Raw genomic sequence first — 19,655 nt, forward strand, 5'->3', positions numbered from 1 at the left:
GGTTCCCTCAAACATTAAGGTACGCTAATTAATCCCTAGCATTACTCTGCACATATACTCTCAGAACAGTACACTTACTTAAGCATCAGAGCAGGATTGTCGGCACCCCCCACCCCCCCCGGACCCAGCTTTCACTTGCAAGTTTAAAAGGAGCATACGGGCGAATTACTGATCAACACGTCACCTACTGGAATCTGTCTCAACATTATTATTATTTTTTAATTTCAACTATCCGTTGGAATTTTTCGTTAAATTCTATTAAAATTCTCAAAATATTCGTATTTATTTTTATTTTATAAAAAATTATAAATTTTTTCAAGGATTCAGATATAGATATTTTTGCAAATTCTGTTAAATTCTGATCAACACCTAAATCTTAGCAATTTTCTTTTTCCTATAAAAAAAAGAAAAGAAAAATATTCTGAAAATTTTAACAGGATTTAATGAAAAATTTTAACGGATGATTAAAATAAAAAATAAAAAATAAAAATCCTAAATTAACACCGTTTAAAGTTTAGTTATCTTAATGCAAAAGTAATAGAAAGATCACGAATTACAATCGAAGTTCTCCCCGAGTGAATAATTAACATTCATGACATTTACTTTATATATATTAACGCACATATGACTTGGAAAGTTGGAAACCTAGAAGCGCAGGGAAGAGAAACCAATGGGCGGCCGAGTCCTACTTTATATATACCCGTTTTTCGAGTTCAGAGTCTCTTAGATAACCTTATTTTCTCTCCAGCCAAACACCCCCAGCGAAACCCTCTAAACTCGATCCCTCTAGCGTTTCCCTTCACCATGGACTCGGAGGACGACACGTATCAAAGCAGCGGTGCCGAGGAGACGCCCTCGGACTACTACAACAGCGACGAAGACTATGACTACTGCAACAAAATGGCCGCCGAGGACGATGACGCCGACCCTCGTGAACCAGAGCAAAACTACGAAATCTTGACGGAACCCATCATACGGCGGCGTCAGGAGAATGAAATCACGAAGGTATCCACCGTCCTGGCGATATCGAAAGCCGCCGCAACGGTGCTGCTTCTCCAGTACGACTGGAGGGCTCCTGAAGTCCAGGACGCGTGGTTTGCCGATGAAGAAAGGGTGAGAAAATCCACCGGCTTGATCGAGAAACCAGTCGTTCAGTTGCCGGAGAACACTAGAAAACTTGAGTGCAGAATCTGCTTGGAAACCCGCTCTGTTCGGGTAATGAGATGGGCGGCTTGCGGGCATCCCTTTTGCGCTGAATGCTGGGGAAACTACATAAATTCATCCGTTCAGGACGGCCCTGGCTGCCTGATGCTGACATGTCCCGCTCCGTCTTGCGGCGCTGCGGTGAGGCAGGACATGGTTGAGTCATTGGCGACGTCGGAGGAGGATAAAGAGAGGTACTCACGGTACCTCATGAGGTCTTTTATCGAGAACAATAAGAAAAGCAAGTGGTGTCCGGCGCCGGATTGCGAGTACGCCGTGGAGTTTTTCGGTCAAGGCACCCGAGACTATGATGTTCGCTGTCTTTGCTCTACCGGGTTTTGCTGGAATTGTCTGGAGGATGCTCATCGTCCGGTGGATTGTACGACTGTGGCCAAGTGGGTTTTGAAGAATAGTTCTGAAGCTGAGAACGTGACATGGATACTTGCGAAAACGAAGCCATGTCCCAAATGCAAGCGACCCATTGAGAAGAGAGATGGGTGCATGCACATGACGTGCGGCAGGCCCTGTAGACATGAGTTCTGCTGGCTGTGCCTTGGTTCCTGGGATAAACATACAAGTGGACAATATGATTGTAACACTTACAAGAATAGTAGTGTGATGAAGGAGTTTGACAGTACAAGAGCGAGGGCCAAGATATCTTTGGACAGGTATAATCATTACTATGAAAGATGGGCAGGTAATGAGTCGTCAAGGAAACAAGCAGTTAACGATTTGCATGAAACGCAAACAGGGTCCATGGAGAAACTTGAAGAGTTAATGGGGGAAACTTATTCTCGGCTCGACTTCATTACACAGGCGTGGCTGCAGATAATCGAATGTAGGCGAGTGCTCAAGTGGACCTATGCATATGGGTACTACCTACCAGAGCATGAGAAGCTTAAGAAGGCTTTCTTTGAGTACTTGCAAGGTGAGGCAGAGTCTGGTTTGGAAAACCTTCACCATTCCGCAGAGAATGATATGAAAGAGTTCCTGAAAGAAAAGAGATCAGCTGAAAAATTCAACGACTTCCGTATAAAGCTTACTCGGCTGACCGCGGTGACAAGGACCTATTTTGAGAATCTGGTTAAGGCGTTGGAGAATGGCCTGGAAGATGTCTACCCTCAGGAGGCTTGCAGCAAGGTGAAGGCCAAAGAAGAGCCGCAGATCGAGAAAACTTCTTGAACCAGCTGACGTTCCAGAAGCTCGAGAGGCACAGGTTTACAATCTCCATAATGGTCTTGTGATGAGCACTTTACCTCTATGTCGATGCCAAATCTGTCAACGAATGTTATTGCTACGAAGAATGTTACAATTCTGGAATCAAACATACCACTAGAAAATTTAAGCAGAGTAATGCTACATATCACCCTCGTCTTCCTTTTGTCTCCCAAAATTGATGTGGCTCTTTAAATCACCATTGAATCAAAATTCAATAGTGATATATCATAAATCTAATGGTGATTTTAAGAACCACATCAATTTTGAGGGACAAAAGGAGAACAAGAAGATGATATGTAACATTACTCACTTCGTAGACTTTTTTCTGCACAGGAAGATTTTGGATTTATGTTAAGTATTTATTTTTCGTTTTTGTAAGTAAAAAGGTAGCGGGAGAGACCAACCGCAGCTATGGGGACTAAACCTAGTCAATGGAATGAATTTCAGACCTCCTCTTTCGTCATGTACATGTACATATATAAATATAAGATCGAATCTGTGCGCTTGAAGCTATAACCAATCATGCCTTATAAATTTTCTGGAGTTAGACTCTATTTGTTTACCGCCCAAATCATAGCCTGAAAAAGCTGAAACATGCAAAAGCTTTTTGGTCGTGGAGGTCTGAAATTCAGATATGAGTTAGTAATAGGATTGAAGATTCTCATTTTGAGAGTTGAATTCTCACTCTAGTACACGTTAAACCATTTGAAAATTTATATATATATATATCCAATACACATAAAAAATAGTCTAAAAGAGTCCTGCAATTTAGAGTAACGCTAAAAACTACATTTTTATCTTACAACTATCACACAATTTCGACGTGTCAATTTCAACCAACCTTTGAATTTTTTTTTTTTTTTAATTAAAAATTATTTAAAGATTGGTTAAAATTGCTACATCAGCATTATGAGATATGAGATATTTATGTAGTATATAACATTTCCAAGCACTTTAACATCTATGATGTGAAATCGATAGTTGTGTAGTATATAACATTTCCAAGCACTTTTAACATCTATGATGTGAAATCTCAGTAGGCAGCTCTGCTAAAAAAGAGTCGAGTTTGTTCAACAAATATTCGTGTGGGAAGTTGAAGTCACTTAAATTGATTTTGACAACTCTATACAGATGACGTGCAAATGGAAATTACCTGCTTCAAATGACGCTGATATCAACAAACTTTGTCTTCGTTTGCTGTGTATACAAAATTTGATTTGCGTACAACCTCAATTTGATTAGTCATTGCAGTGTTGGGAGCAAACACGAACGCAATATCCTGTCTTAAGAGGATGATGTCGCAACATTGGCACACAATTTGGTTGATCAAGGAGGTGTGCTGCCCCAATTCCATAAATAACTTTACTGCCACGGCTGCAACAATATCGATCATCCATTGTACCGTGCCCGTAGCGATAACTTCCTACAGCAGAGTTGGAAGATACATTTGGACAAGATCAGAAATATGTTTTAGAGATTTCTGAAGAAAAGATGTAAAAAGAAAAAGGAAAGAAGATTCTTCCCCCGATCACTATTTTTAGCAGTATAAATACCATTTCATAGTTTACAGAAAATCCAAGAAAAAAAAAAAAACGAAAAAAGAATTTGGAATGCCTATAGATTTTTTCATGTGGAATGAGATTACAAGTAAAAAGCTGACTGTTACCGGATATAAAACCCCGTTGTTCATGTATGGCATTTCATGCCCTCTCACTCCAAAATATCGAATTGAAAGTTGACTTGTCTGGCCTCTTTGCAGTTTCTAAAGCTTCTATCATCTCAAGTCAAAACCAAGAAACTCATATTCAAAATGCTTTTCTTTGAACCAGTGCAATATGCATACTCACATAAAGTACTTTCCCAGTTGTTAACTAGCTTTCCAACTAATCTCTCTTTTTTCTTTTTTCTTTTCTTTAAGGAGTTATGCCTGGAACCAGAGGGATGGGTGGCTTGGGCTTCTTTGTTTTCTCCACCAATACAGCTTGAGTGGTTAGAACTACCCCTGCAATTGACACCGCACTTTGAAGTGCACATCTTGAAACCCGACAAGGATCTGCAACTCCAGCACTCAGAAGATCTTCATACCTGCATGTCATTGCATTGTATCCAGTTCGCCAATCACAGGTTCTAGTCTTCTCTACAACAATGTCTCCATCGACTCCTGCATTGGTAGCAATTAATTTTGCAGGTGCAAGAAGTGCCTGCAATTCAACATTAGAAATAGTTATAAAATCATAAAAGTAGATGTCAAGGACAGACCTTAGATGAAGGACAGTAGTTTTCCCTCGACTGTCCCTTACAATACTTCTTGCTAATTGGTCACAGCATAACTAGTGCCAGTTGTAGGTGGTGACACATGTAGACCCAATCCTTCGAATTAAATCCTATGCTCACAATTCATATCAGGCAATCTCTGCTTTAGGCCCCATCCAGTTTATGTATCATGGTACCAACCATCTTTAAGAACATCTTAATTAATCACTCCTTCAAATCAAATTATCAGCATGGTGATAAGGGCTCTTGTCCATTACACCATACGAGAAAAAACTTATTGTTATTACATCATAGATCAAAATATTTTGGTTTAGTATCTAAACCATTGACTCAATTAGTCTAATGCCTAAATTTACATGTTTGTAAAAGGGTCAGTCAAGCTCAATCAAATGGGCCTGAAGATGGATCTGCTCCGAAGCTGCTTAAGCACCAATGCATTCTTAAGCCAACTCCCATAACATGGTTGGTGATTTGGTGCAATGACAACAAGATAAGTAGTCAGAAAAGGCCTGTCAGAAACATATCTTTTTATTTAATTTCTCTTCTGTATTCCGAGAACATGTCTCCAGATTCAAGGAAGAAAATTATGCCAGATACTACATGAAGGCCACCTTAGGAAGTTCCTGATCAAATTCTTGTGATCTGGCTTTTTGATTAAGAAGAGAAGAAAAATCTGCCAACAGAAGATAAAAACAAATAGACACCAGACCTTTGCAACAATATCTGCACCAATCTGCTCATCTAGATCTTCCATAGAATTCTTTATGATGGGAATCAATTCTGAGAGGTGTACATATGCAGTACCACCCCCAGGCACTATCCCTTCATCCATGGCAGCAAATGTGGCATTCTTTGCATCTTCAACTCTGAGTTTCCGATCTTCAAGTTCCACCTCAGTGTGTGCTCCTACCTGATCCCACTCACTTTTCTTAACAGCGTAAACATAACAATAGGTGAAAGTGGTAAAACAATTATGAATAGAAGTTCTGAATATCCGTCGTGATCCAAAAGACCATAATGAATTTCTGAAAGTCCAATACATGTAGATCAGATTCTTCATCCTACATATCTTTCAAGTTTCACCTCTTATAATAAATTTCCTTTCTGCCACAATTCTGTTCCACTAAACTTTTCACACTTGTTCAAACTGATGGAAATGTGCAGTAAGGCCAATATGCCTATTCTTATGACACATCTGTGTTGGCTAAAAGCTAACCACAATGTATTAGAACATGAGAAAAATTAGTATGTAATAGTTTTTTTAATTGACATATTATCTACTTGCCATCTGTTTATCAGTTTATGTTTCATTAAAATTAAATTCCATGTCAGTCTATGTGTGCACACAATAAACTTCCTATTATATAATGAAATTCAAATGCACCTATGCTTTAGAGAGAGTGCAAATCAAATTATCGTACCACTGAATTAGGGTATTATATTTGTAAACAAATCCAAGACCCTACATTTTTCCCAATTATGGCATTTCAAGTCATAATCAAAATTTCTTATTCCTTCTGTGATAGTGCTTTGGAAACTGTCTCAATTTTGTTGAGTTTTGAAACTAACATCAAAGCCAATCATCTTTTATAGGACAGAAATAATGAAGCCACCATCAAGGAAGAAGACACCTCTTTTACTAGGTTTCTTTAAAATAGTATTTAGAAAGAGCACTTGTACACATTGCAGACCTTAATCACAGCCACACCACCAGAGAGTTTAGCAATTCTTTCTGAGAGTTTCCTTGACAAGTATGCATTATCTGTTTCCGCTAGATCCTTCTTGATCTGCAAAATTCTTGCCTGAATTTCAGCTTGAGTAGTAGGGTCCGCAACTATGGTTGTTGAATTACTCGTCACAGTTACTTTTCGTGCAATGCCAAGCTGATCTGATGTTGCAACATCAAGCGTCAAACCCAAATCTCCAGAGAGAAAATCAGCACCTAAAGATGTTAATACTACATCAATGAGAAATTGGAGCTGAAACATAATCTCTTCAAGAAGAAATACTATTGATGACAAGTGCAAGGGGGAGAAGAGAGACAAAGAGAGAAGCAGCTATGGGGAAGAGAGAGAGAGAGAGAGAGAGAGAGAAGAGGGGGAAGAGAAGGAGAGAGAAGAATCAATTCTTCATTTTTTTTTTTATTCCATCAAGTCTGCCTTCATTGAAATACAAATCTTACTTAAATAGACTCATGACTAAACCCTAGGGCAATGCCCATTTATTGACTTACTAAACATAATCTAGGGCAACACCTATTTATTAAATTACAAGAACACCCTTGACTCTTCAAAATTAAATACTAATAACCCCATTAATTAACATGACCTAAATACAATTAGGTGGACCAATATTTCGGGCTTCATCCCTTGCATCAACTTAACATAATTTTTATATATGAATGTTAGAATTTCATTTAAAGTTCAAAAAAAATGGAAGCTCAAGAGCTCAGTTTTAATTAACACTACCATAACTAACACTGAGGCTCTTGATATGACCCTGAGGCCCAGGAAATTACGAAACTAAAAATGTGAATGAATATCTGGGCTCCTATGTGAACTACCTCATCAGTTTAAAATTTACACACAAATTAATAAATTTAGTGAATGAGAGCCAGCTCGTAATCACAATAGTTTCTTGATATGAGCAAGGCTCTCGATATGACCGTGGGGACCAGCAAACTAGGAAACCAAAAATATCAATGAATATATCAACTGCCATGTGAACTAAGTCATCATTTTACAATTTACAGATCTTAAGAACATGCTAGCATGAAATTGAACTGCGTCACCAAACCAACAAATAAAGAAATTAGTGAATGAGAACCAGGTCATGGTCATTATAGTTTCTAATTGACATCAAAAAGCCTTTGATTCGGACTAATAAATTTATTCATTGTTGAGATATGCCATGGAAAAATCAAACTACCAAGCAAATAAAGTTTGGCATGCAGTACATAAGTTGACCTGTCATTAGGGCAATATCTTGCAGCAGAGCTTTCTTTCCTTCTCCTAAACCTGGGCATTTGACAACAGCAACATTTAGTAGACCTTGCATTTTGTTCACCACTAGTGTTTCCAGTACTTGCCTGGAGATATCCTCTGCAATGATTAGCAGTGGGACACTCAGTTGTGTGGTCTTTTCCAGTAAAGGAACAAGTTCTTTGACAGTAGAAATCCTCTGATCAGTTACTAGAACTTTAGCATTGTCAAACTCCACTACAGATTTGTTGTGGTCTGTAATGAAGTGGGGTGACATGTAACCTTTGCCAATCTGTACAGAAGATCTAATAGAATAAATTGAAAGGAAAAAAAAATGATAAAAAAATAAAATAAAATAAATTAAAATAAGGAATCAGAGATCAAGTTTAAACAATCCAACAATGGGCTACTAAGAGCAAAAAGCTTTTAGCAAACATGCAGACCATCTGCCAAAGCATTGACATATTTGCAGTTAGAATACCCTAACCATTAAAACCATGGGACATGCATTCTTTTGGATGTCATAAAAAAAGAAAAAGAAAAGAGTGGCCTATGTCTCTAGAGGAAACGCAATGATAGATGTTATGAAGACCGCGAGAGGATATTGGAATGTCCTTATTTTTTAATACTCCGTATACTTGGACAGCTGCGGTTTTAGCTCTTTTCGTGCTTAGCTTTCATGATTTCCCTGGTCTTGTTTATTCTTCTTAGTTTTTTCTTTTGTATACTCGGGTTGCGCCTTAAGCTTTTTAATGATATTTCGATTACTCATAAAAAATAAAAAATAAAAATTTATAATTAAGAACCTGAATTATGGTTAAATTTTCTCCATCAATTTAATTTTTTTCCCAAAATTTAAAGATTTGGGTCACACTTTACCAGGAGAAAAATTGGTATTGAACTATAACATGAAACTTAGCCATTCTCTAATGCAAATTATCATCAGAACCTTGTCAGAGATTGTTAACAATCATTTTAATTCAAAATTATCTTAATTACCGTCATTCCTTCTTCAATTATCACTGAGGTCTCAGATGATGTGGATGACTCGACAGAGATTATTCCATCAGGGCCAATCTTTTCTATAGCTTCAGAAATTAAGTTCCCAATGAACTCATCATTTCCGGCAGAAATTGAGGCCACAGCTGCAAAATGGAAAAGACACTTAAACATATGCTTGGACTCCATGAATTTTACCAATGAACTGCAAAGAGAAGCAATACCTTTAATATCATCCCTTCCTTTTACAGGCACACTTTTCTTCTTCAAGACCTTGACCAATTCTTTTACAGTCTTATCCATCCCTTTCTTCAAAGAGATTGGGTTAGCACCAAAAGCAACTGCCAATGACCCAGATTTGATCATTGCTCGAGCCAAAACAATTGCAGTAGTTGTACCATCACCAGCCAAATCATTCATTTTACTTGCAACCTGCAAGTAGGATGTGAAGATTTACATATCTATTATTACTTATGTCCCAAAAAGCACCAGCACAAGATTAAGGGACAGAATTATCTAGCATCCATGAATGACCTCTTGGATTAGCATTGCTCCTGCATTCTCAACTGCATCTGAAAGCTCTATGGATCGAGCAATTGTAACACCATCATTTATTACCTTTAGTGCACCAGACTCAAAAAGAACAACATTACGTCCTGCATGATTTCACTTAAAATAAATCAATACCTCATATCAAATTTTTTGGTAAGTAATAAAATTCAATAAAAAGCGCAAAGGGGCGCAGTCCTAGTACACATGAAGTATACAAAAGTGCCCCTAATCAAAGGAAACAAAAGAACATGAATGTAAAAACTCAGCGAACATAATACGACTCGGCCTATGCGCCGAGACCCAAACATATAACATATTAAGCACATTTCGACACAAGTCCACAACTGGTAATTCCACATCTTCAAATAGCCTTGCATTCCGTTCACGCCAAAGACCCCACATTACACACAAGGGAACCTGCTTCCAAAGACGCATAACAAGACCACGACCAAGCAAGATACCCCAACCACTCAACAAATCCAGCACGCTTCTTGGCATGACCCTCTCCACCCCGAACAACCTATAGAAAGAGCACCAAACAACTCGTGCCACATCACAATGAAGGAGGAGATCAATGGATTCTCCATTCTTCTTACACATATAACATCACTCTACCACCACTATTGACGCCCAACATGAAAACTAATAATTTGATTAAAAAAGAAAATTAAATTCTTTGTTAAGTATTTAAAGGATGTGGTGATATCAAGCATCCTAAAGCTTTTCATGGCGTCAGAAAAGGCACAAAGGATTAGATCTTAAGGGAACCTCACAGGCTTACTTTCTAAATTGTTTAGGTTCACAAAAGACAAATCATGAAGCCCTGAGGATGTCTACTGCTATGAGAGATGCAAACACATAGAAACCAAAGATACAAGCACATAAGCAGAGGCGAAATTGGAACAATCAACTGTTTGTTTGAATTTTGAGCTTCTTATATATGGTTATATAAGTTTTTGTTTCCCACAACTTTTTTAGCATAATATATGTATATATATATATATATGTGTGTGTATATTTATATTTATATATATTTATATTCCTTGGTACAAACTAATGAGGATCAAGGGCCTTGAATGTGTTTTTTTTTAATAAGTAATTGGTCCCAAGGGGAGGGAGAATGAGAGATTTTTTTTTTGATAAGTAATCTCATATCATTAAGAAACGCAGAGAGGCACAACCCTAGTACACGGGAAGTATAGAAAAGTGCTCCTAATTAGAGGAAATAAAAGAGTATGAAAAACTCTGCAAACGTAACACTACTTGGGATATGAGCCAAGACCCATACAAAAAACGTATTAAGCACATTACAACACAACTCCAAACCCGGCATTTCCACATCTTCAAAATGCCGTGCATTCCACTCACGCCAAAGACCCCACATAACATACAAATGAACCTGCTTCCAAATTTGCTGAACTTGACCACGACCCAGCGAGTTGCCCCAACTACTCAACAAATCCAGCACCCGTCTCGACATGATCCATTCCACCCCAAACAAACTATAGAAAAAACTCTAGATATCACGTGCAACATCACAGTGAAGTAAGAGGTGATCAATGGATTCCTCATTCTTCTTGCACATACAGCACCACTCAACCACCACTATATGACGCCTACACAAATTGTCATGCGTCAAGATCTTTCCTAAGGCCGTTGTCCACACAAAAAACGACACTCGCGACGGAACCTTAACACGTCAAATACTCTTCCAAGGAAAAGAGACAACATCTTGACTAGTTAAGGCTTTATAGAAAGACTTCACCTCAAAATAGTCCTTCTTAGAAGGACTCCACACTAACCTGACAACTGCTCCATGCCAAATCCAATGAGAATACAAACGCTCATATAATGAAATAACCATCTCCACCTCTCAATCTCGTGCAAGGCGAGTAAAGACAACATTCCAATGTGCAACTCCATCTACTACCGACAAATTATCCGACACCTAGGCGTCTTCAAAACAAGCAGGAAAAATTCAAACTAGTAACCTCCGTTTCATGGGACATGGTCCCTATCCGATTGAGCTAACCCTTTGGTGTTGAGAATGTTACTAGTAAATGGCAAAACTTACAAATTAATTGCAGTAATTTTCTTCTTGTTCTTGGTTAAAAGAAGCAGGGTATCATCCAGAAGATGGATCTTTGAAGCTGTCTCCAGTTTGAAAATTAACCTCACCAAGTCAGAATTGGTTCCTGTGAGTAATGTTAATAATGTTGATGGTCTGGCCTGTATTCTAGGTTGCACGGTGTTTTCTTTGCCTATGAAGGATCTTCACCTTCCTTTGGGAGCATCTTTCAAGGCTAAGGCTTTTTGGGATGCTGTTATTGAAAAGTTTGAGCATCGTTTAGCCGGGTGGAAGAGGATGTACTTGCCTAAAGGTGGAAGGATTACCTTAATAAAATGCACCTTGTCCAATTTGCACACGTATTTCTTGTCTCTTTCTCCCATTCCTGTTGGTGTTGCCAATAGCATAGAGAAGCCTCAACAAGATTTCTTATGGGGTGGGTTGGGCGATGAGTTCAAGTTTCACTTGGTAAGCTGGTCCAAGGTTTACTCTCTAATTTGTGAGGGAGGGTTGGGGGTCTGAAACTTAAATTTTATTTTTTATTTTTTTTGATAAGTAATCGACAAATTTTATTAAAAGTGAAAGGCATCTCTGCGTACATAGCAAGTACACAAGAGGAAACACTTAATTAGAAAGAGCAAAAACACCCCCAGTACACCCCCAATACACCAAGGCAAGTTCCACCAACTGAGCAGACCAACTATCTCAACCCAAAGAAGCCTTCTAACCCTATCAGAATTACAGCCAAGGTGAAGTCCCCAACCACCCTTTTGTCCCACATACAAAATAACACCTGAAGCCCCACATGATGACACCCCCATAAACTACGCACAATGCTACGAGGCATCAGCCTTACCTTTTCCACGACTTGAACATCGCCTCTGGCATCATAGTTAATGGAACACTCCAAATTTTTTAGCTCTATGCAGCCTTTTATAACAAGACTAGAGAGAGAAGCCAATTCCTCACAACGATGTTCCTCGTCAATAACTGTCAAAAGAGCAGACCCACACAAGAGATCCCCAAAATAGAATAGATCTCCTTCACACAATGCAGAGCCCAATCCGAGTAACCAGAATCTCCCAACACATCAAGGGGATAGATACATAGAAGGGAATAAAGGAACTCTCCAACCTCACCATCACCACCCCCCATCCATCCCATCCAGGAGACACAGAGCAACATCTTTCCCTCTCTCTCCCATTGGTTGTTCACCTCTCTTATCCGTCACAACCAGAGACGTGATAAGCGAAGAAGGGGCTTCAACTTCACCTTGCCTATCCAAACCAGATAGACTTTTAGGCACCGCAGAGAGAAGCATAGTCTCGGAGGACCTCTCCAACCTATCATCACCACCCCCATCCATCCTATCATCGACAACATCTCCCTTCCCCTCCTTTTGCTGATCACCCCCCTTGGTACTCGTAAGTCGTTCTGCCACGAAACCATCAGGAGGATAAATACAATCACATAGAGAGGCCTGCACAGCTCGCTCAAGGATAACCAGCAAAGTTGGCCTTGGCACAATCTGGGAAGGACCACTGGTAAGGTCTTTTACCACAGACATCAGCAACTTGGCCAGAACAGACGCATCAAAATACCTGCGATACCCAGAACACGAACCTACAACCAGACCCACGTTCTCCATATCCGAACCCCTCAACGCCGAAGGATTCTGAGATGACAGGGTCTAAAAAACTTGCTCCGCCATCAAATTTGGAACAACAATCACCGAGGAAGCCCCCGGAGACCCACTAGCCAGGTCGAATAGCTCACGACCCACTTCACAACCCGATAATAATATCGGATCCGGGAAGAAGCGTTGCTTATGAATCCTCTAGGTAATGGGCTTACGCAGTTGGACCAAACCTTTGCCAGCCCAAAGCTTCACGCCTAACTTACATTTCTTGTCGGGCTTAGACATCAACAACTTTAAGGGTGGCTTTTGAAACAACCCACTGGGCTTGGAGTGAAATAAAGAAGCTAGCCCAAAGGCCTCTAGCCCTTCAATCACGCGCAAAAGGGCCCAGTCAACCTCCATTTTAATATCCTATAAATAACTTTTCCACAGCCAAAGTCCCCGCATCTAGCCTCGATAGCCTCCCTCTTTTCATTCTGAATGCTCGTGTCTTCCTCTGAAACACGAGGGACAAATCAAGCCTCAAGCCTTGAAACTAGACATCTAAGCCTAAGCGGAGTCTACCATAGGAAGCTTCTTGCCCAACGGTCTTTTGAGGCGCATGCCTTCCCCTTCACAAATCCAAGCCTAGGCTCTGCCGTGCGAACCACCTCTGCAAACAACGGTTTCCGTTCTTCCACGAAGGGCCCATTTCCGCCATGATTGTAACACTTTTCCCACCGCTGTAACTGGTGGACAACAATATCCTCGGCTCCACCACCCGGTCCTTACCCATGGATTTTGACAACGAGAACCCAAAGTCTCTGGAATGAAGTTTCGAAGGCACAACAAGAGGAGAATCAAACACAGTCACCGCCTTCCCCAACTCAATGGTGAGAATCTTCCATCCCCACCCTTCACGCCCCTCTGGTACTAAAATGAGCCCACACCGACCACCCATTGCGTACTCCGCCACCTCCAAGAATCGGCTAGCTCTATTTGATCCTACCTAGGCAAAGAAAGCCTTGTTCCCTTCCCTAGAAGAATCGGCGAAATTGGAGCCTTTTGACAGACTAACCAATTTCTCTACCGATCTCTTTAGCCAAGTATTAACGCACAACACACTCCTTGCGGTTCTCAAACAATTAAGACTCCTAGTGAGTGTGTTGAGAAGACTCCCGGTGGAAATAATCTGATCTTCTACACCAAGCAACACTAAATTTTCCAACCAACATAACACGGAAGAGCCCATGTCTTCTCTTGACTAACTGCAAAAAAAGACCCCCCTTCAAGCACCAAAAGCTCGAAGGCTTTAGACTCAACATAAAACCAACTCAGATAAGCCATCTTCAATAACCAACAAACTCAACAGAGAGACGTCAAAAAAACAAATGAGGTGTTGACATGTGCCTACACGAGCCGACGGAAAACCCATGAGTATTTTAATCGTGCACTTTTTGAAAAATGGCTTGGGTGCTATTTGCATAAGAGAGAGGCCTTGTGGAGAGTTGTAGCGGATTCTAAATATGTCAGTTTGTGGGGCGGGTAGTGTTCCAATGAGGTTCATGGGTTGTATGGGGTGAGTTTGTGGAAGTATATCAGGAGGGGTTGGAAGGAGTTTTCTAGCCATACTATATTTGAGTTGGGAGATGGCTCCGAAATTAGGTTCTGGCATGACAAATGGTATGGGGTTGAAGTCTTTAAGGATATTTTCCCGGATTTGTATAGTTTTGCTTGTGTGAAGGATGCTTCCATGGCAGATTACTTAGGAGTTATCCAATGATTCTCATTAGTGGAATGTAAGCTTTATCAAAGATGCTCATGATTGGAAGGTGGATGCATTTGCTTTGGTTTTTAACTTGTACTGTAACACCCCGATCCGACATTGGAAAGACAAATAGTAGCCCACATAGAGTGGGTGGTCTACAAAGATAATCATAAGTGTTAAGTCTCACATTGCCTAATTAATAAGTGAAACTGGGCTTTATAAGGAATTATAGAAAAATTCTTAGTCTTTTTGAGGTGATAGCACAAATGCGGCTAGCGCTTTTCTCTGGACCGTTACAAATGGTATCAGAGCCACATAGTAACGTCAGGCCATGTGGTACTAGAGCACCAAATGACGTGACCCTAACGAGGACGTCATGGGCTTAAGGGGGACACTCTGGTCCTACATTGAGAAGATAAAGAGTAGCCCACATAGAATGGGTGGTTTGTAAAAATAATCATGAGTGTTAAGTCTCACATTGCCTAGTTACTAGGTGAAACTGAGTTTCATAAGAGATTTTAAGGAAGCTCCAAATTGACTAGTCTTTTTAGGGTGATAGCGCAGATATAGCTAGCGTTTTTTCCTATACCATTACATGTACTCCTTTAGAATGAGAGAGAGAGAGGTGAAGACAAGCTCCGTTAGGTTCCCTTCTAAAGGAGGAAGTTTAACATTAGATCGTTCTATAAAGTCCTTGTACCTCGTGATAGCACCCCCTTTCCTTGGAAGAGTATTTAGCAAAAAGGCCCCATTGAGAGCGATTCTTTTTGCTTGAACAGCCACCCTAGGGAAGATCCTTACCATGGATGACCTTAGGAAATGACATGTTATTGTGGTTGACTGGTGTTGTTGTGTAAGAGGAGTAGGGAGCTTGTAAACCATCTCCTTCTCCATTGTGAGGTCGCCAGTGCCTTGTGGAGTGCTATTTTCACCCGTGTTGGGTTGGCGTCGGTCATGCCTAAGAGAATAGTAAACCTTTTTACATGTTGGAGAGGGTTGAGAGGTAGTCCTCAGGGCACAATTGTGTGGAAGATGGTGTCGTCATGTCTTTTACAATGTTTTTAGTGGGAAAGAAATGATAGAAGTTTTAAAGACAATGACAAGACGTTGGCGAAACTTAAGTCTTTCTTTTTTCAAAACTCTTTATCATTGGACAGTTGCTTTAGATTTTAATGTATTTAGTTTTCATTATTTTCTTGACTTGTTCTCTCTTTCTAACTAGGTGTTTCTCATGTATACTCCCTGTGTACTTGAGTTGCGCCTTTGTGCTTTTAATGATATTTTGTTTACTTACAAAGAAAAAAAAAAAAGTAATTTTCTTGTTAACCTTATAGATTCGATCACATGTTGGATAAAATTAGGATGTTTTACAGTAACTTCATTTTTTTCTTCATCTGCAAAGAAAGTAGGCAAAGCCACAAGTGGATAGCTCAAATGGCTTCCAAAGTCAATGCCAAAAATTGAAAATTTGAAGTTCTCTAGTATAAGGACTTTACAAAGCCAAACTGAGGCCATCTTGGTTTTCTAAAGCTTAAAGGGAAAAAGAAAGGCTCTTTTCAAGCAAAGCTTCGATTGTAAGCCTTCAACTGATTCTAGACCCTACTCATAGCAAACACTGATTAGGACTTACTGAATTACAACATAAGAAGTATAAGCAAAACTACAGTCTAATGCAAATGTGAAGTAAGAAAAAATTGCAATGAAGCTGCAAATTGAACTCTTGCAAAGTGGTGCTGCATTCTTCCATCAGACTGAATTTGTTTGGTGGCTCAATTAGGCCATGCACCACAAACTTTCAAGGGAAATTTAAAAGATAAAAGTCAAATCACTGGCTGGCCCACTTCACTCAAATAGATCAATTTCATTCAATGTGCAGCTGCATCTAAAAGAAACATCCATTGGCAATATGGAACTATGAGTCTCCAGCACGTTTCCCATCATTATTACAACTAGATAAACAAACAAATTAAAATTCAGCACACTGTCACCGAATTAACAATCGTCTTACTGAAAAAAAAAAAAAGAGCAAATCTCTCAATAACTAATTTATCCAGAAGAACTAACCACACGTCACATCAAACAATTCCTGAATAATGATTCAACTTCTTCTCTGGTCTGTATCCGGACAATAAAGAGATAAAGAGACAGTATATAATGGTAGCAAACTAAAAGATTTAGAACTAAGTAAATAAATAAAGAAACAAACAGAAACGAGAAATGCGAAATACTCAGATACACAAAGATTAAAAAAAAAAAGAAAAAAAAAAGAGGAAGATGAAGACAGGGATAGATACCTCTTGGTCCTAGGGTGATAGAAACAGCATCAGCTAGCTTATCAATCCCAGCTTGCAAGGCCTCCCTACATTCTCTTCCAAAAGATACCCTCTTGGGGCCTGCTCTGACCACAAGTTTCCTCAAAATATGTGGATTTCTCCATAACACAGATACTCTTTGGTTCCCAAAAAGATTCTGCAGCAGTACCCATTATTTCAAAACCAGCAATACAATACCCATTAGTTCAAAATCAACAAATACAATACCCATCAGTTCAAAACCAAAATAAACACACACACACACAAACTCAGAGATTTACAGGCTCAGGGAAAAAAAAAAGAAGAAGAAAAAAACTCAGAGACTTACAGGAAAGAGAGGTTTTTGATAGAAGAGTGAAGGAGAACAGAAGGAAACAGACATTTCTTGAAGAAATGGTTTATGGGTTTTGGAGGACACGGTGGTTCTGAACGCTGGGGATTTCCAAAGGTTTTAGAGGGTTTGGGTCAGGATCCACGACAATTCTTTAAAATTGTCGATTCAGCATTTCGAACAATCTAGGTCGTTCGTGACATTGAACGGCCTGGGACATGCCACGTGTAAAAATTTTGAATTTCAAAATTAGGTTAAATAGGCTAGATACCCCTGTGCTTTATGAACTTTATTTTTTGCCACCTCAGTTTTGTTTTGTACCAAAATTGGTACCTATGGTATGGGAAAAGACAGAAATGGTACCTCCGTCCAATTTTCCGTCCAAAACTAATGTCCAGCCACGTCATCCTACAGGTGTCGGCGTACATGCGCGACACCTGTTCTCGTAACACACCCCAGGGTTGACATGGCTACTATTTTTTTTATTATTATTTTAATGATTTCTTATATATTTATATATATATATATATATATATATATATATATATCTCTGGGGTGGCTGCCACCCTCATTTTGGCCAAGGTCAGCCACCCTCAAGGTACTATTTATGATACTTATTCAAACCATAGGGGGGCACATCATGAAATTTATAAAACCACAGGGGTATATATGAAAAAAAAAATTGTGTTTAAGTAACAAACATTCAGTCATTTTTTGGGTTATATCAATTGGCCACGCATATAATTTTGTGTTTCCAATTGTTACACATGACTGATTGTGTTTAGTTTTGTCTTTTTTTTTTTAAGGGTTCAATTCTTGTCAACATGTTATTTTGATACACGACAAGCATACATGTTACTTTTTGTTCAAAACAGACATACCAAATATACCAAATATTATTTGTGTATAAAGTACCATTTATGATATAATTACAAAATTAAAGTATCATTTATGATATAATTACAAAACTAAAGTACCATTTCTGATCTTATTAAAACCACAGGGGGCACATCATGAAATGTATAAAACCACATGAGTATATATTGGAAAAAAAAAAAATTGTAGATTTTAATTTTAAGGTTTTTTTTTCTTTTTTGTTTTGAAAAAAAAAAAATTATAGCGGTGGCTCAGCCACTTCTTTGGGCCACATGGGGTGGCCGAATCACCCCCTTGACCAAAATGTGAGTGGCCGGCCACCCCCAATGGCCAAAATGAAAAAAAAAAAATTAAAAATTAGGTTTTGGCCCTTGGGGGTGGTCGTGGCCCATGGGGGTGGTTCGGCCACCCCCAAGGGCCAAAACCTAATTTTTTATTTATTTATTTTTTTTTTTTTCACTTTGGCCCTTGGGGGTGGCCGGCCACCCACATTTTGGCCAATGGGTGATTCGGCCACCCCAAGTGCCCCAAAGGGGTGGCTGAGCCACCGCTATAATTTTTTTATTTTTTTTATTTTTTAAAAAAACCTTAAAATTAAAACCTACAATTTTTTTTTCCAATATATACCCCTGTGGTTTTATACATTTCATGATGTGCCCCATGTGGTTTTAATAAGTACCAGAAATAGTACTTTAGTTTTGTAATTATATCATAAATGGTACTCTATACACAAATAATATTTAGTATATTTGGTATGCCTGTTTTGAACTAAAAGTAAGATGTATGCATGTCGTGTATCAAAATAACATGTTGACAAAAATTAAACCCTTAAAAAAAAAAAAAACAAAACAAAACAAAACACAATCAGTCATGTGTAACAATTGGAAACACAAAATTATATGCGTGGCCAATTGATATAACCTAAAAAATGACTAAATGTTTGTTACTTAAATACAAATTTTTTCCCATATATATCCTTGTGGTTTTATAAATTTCATGATGTGTCCCCTGTGGTTTGAATAAATATCAGAAATGGTACCTTGAGGGTGGCTCAGCCACCCCCTTGGCCAAAATGGGGATGGCAACCACCCCAAATTTATTTATTTTATATATATATATATATATATATATATATATATATATATATATATATATATATATATATTATTATTGTAATGACCCACCCTTAATGACACAATATTGTCCGCTTTTGGCTCCCCAAACCAGACATCCCAGGAGGTCACCCATCTTGGGATTACTCTCGCAGAAGCACGCTTAACTGCGGAGTTCTGATAGGTTCATGGTCATCACGGCTTTAAAACGCGTTGTGTTATAAATGGTGCATTTATACATATAAGCACATCCTCATTCGCAGGTGATGTGAGACGTCACAATCACCCCCTCTTTGGACCCAGCGTCCCCGCTGGCGTCCCTCATTGGGCTTGTGCACACTCC

General features: G+C 39.1%; 2 protein-coding genes across 5 annotated transcripts; one reads left to right on the plus strand and one right to left on the minus strand.

The window, feature by feature from the left end:
• Nucleotides 1-634: 634 nt before the first annotated feature.
• On the plus strand, nt 635-2,941 carry LOC133868628 (probable E3 ubiquitin-protein ligase ARI8). Its single transcript, XM_062305560.1, has one exon. It carries the CDS (start codon nt 805-807, stop codon nt 2,383-2,385), a length of 1,581 nt encoding a protein of 526 aa, XP_062161544.1. The 5' UTR covers nt 635-804; the 3' UTR covers nt 2,386-2,941.
• Nucleotides 2,942-3,442: 501 nt separating this feature from the next.
• On the minus strand, nt 3,443-17,456 carry LOC133869544 (chaperonin 60 subunit alpha 2, chloroplastic). 4 transcript variants are annotated; one of them, XR_009900469.1, is made up of 10 exons: nt 17,322-17,456; nt 16,976-17,150; nt 9,210-9,331; nt 8,900-9,107; nt 8,676-8,821; nt 7,662-7,968; nt 6,387-6,637; nt 5,405-5,605; nt 4,269-4,622; nt 3,443-3,844 (listed from the first exon to the last, which is right to left on the minus strand). XR_009900469.1 is itself a non-coding variant. In XM_062306571.1 (9 exons), the coding sequence occupies exons 1-9, from the start codon at nt 17,373-17,375 to the stop codon at nt 4,335-4,337; spliced, it is 1,752 nt and encodes a 583-aa protein (XP_062162555.1). In that variant the 5' UTR covers nt 17,376-17,456; the 3' UTR covers nt 3,916-4,334. The 4 variants fall into 4 exon arrangements, 1 of the variants encoding a protein (XP_062162555.1); XR_009900468.1 differs by having other exon boundaries at nt 4,088-4,622; XM_062306571.1 differs by lacking the exon at nt 3,443-3,844 and having other exon boundaries at nt 3,916-4,622.
• Nucleotides 17,457-19,655: the final 2,199 nt, after the last annotated feature.

This window comes from Alnus glutinosa, chromosome 5, assembly GCF_958979055.1.
Source record: "Alnus glutinosa chromosome 5, dhAlnGlut1.1, whole genome shotgun sequence".
NCBI lineage: Eukaryota > Viridiplantae > Streptophyta > Magnoliopsida > Fagales > Betulaceae > Alnus > Alnus glutinosa.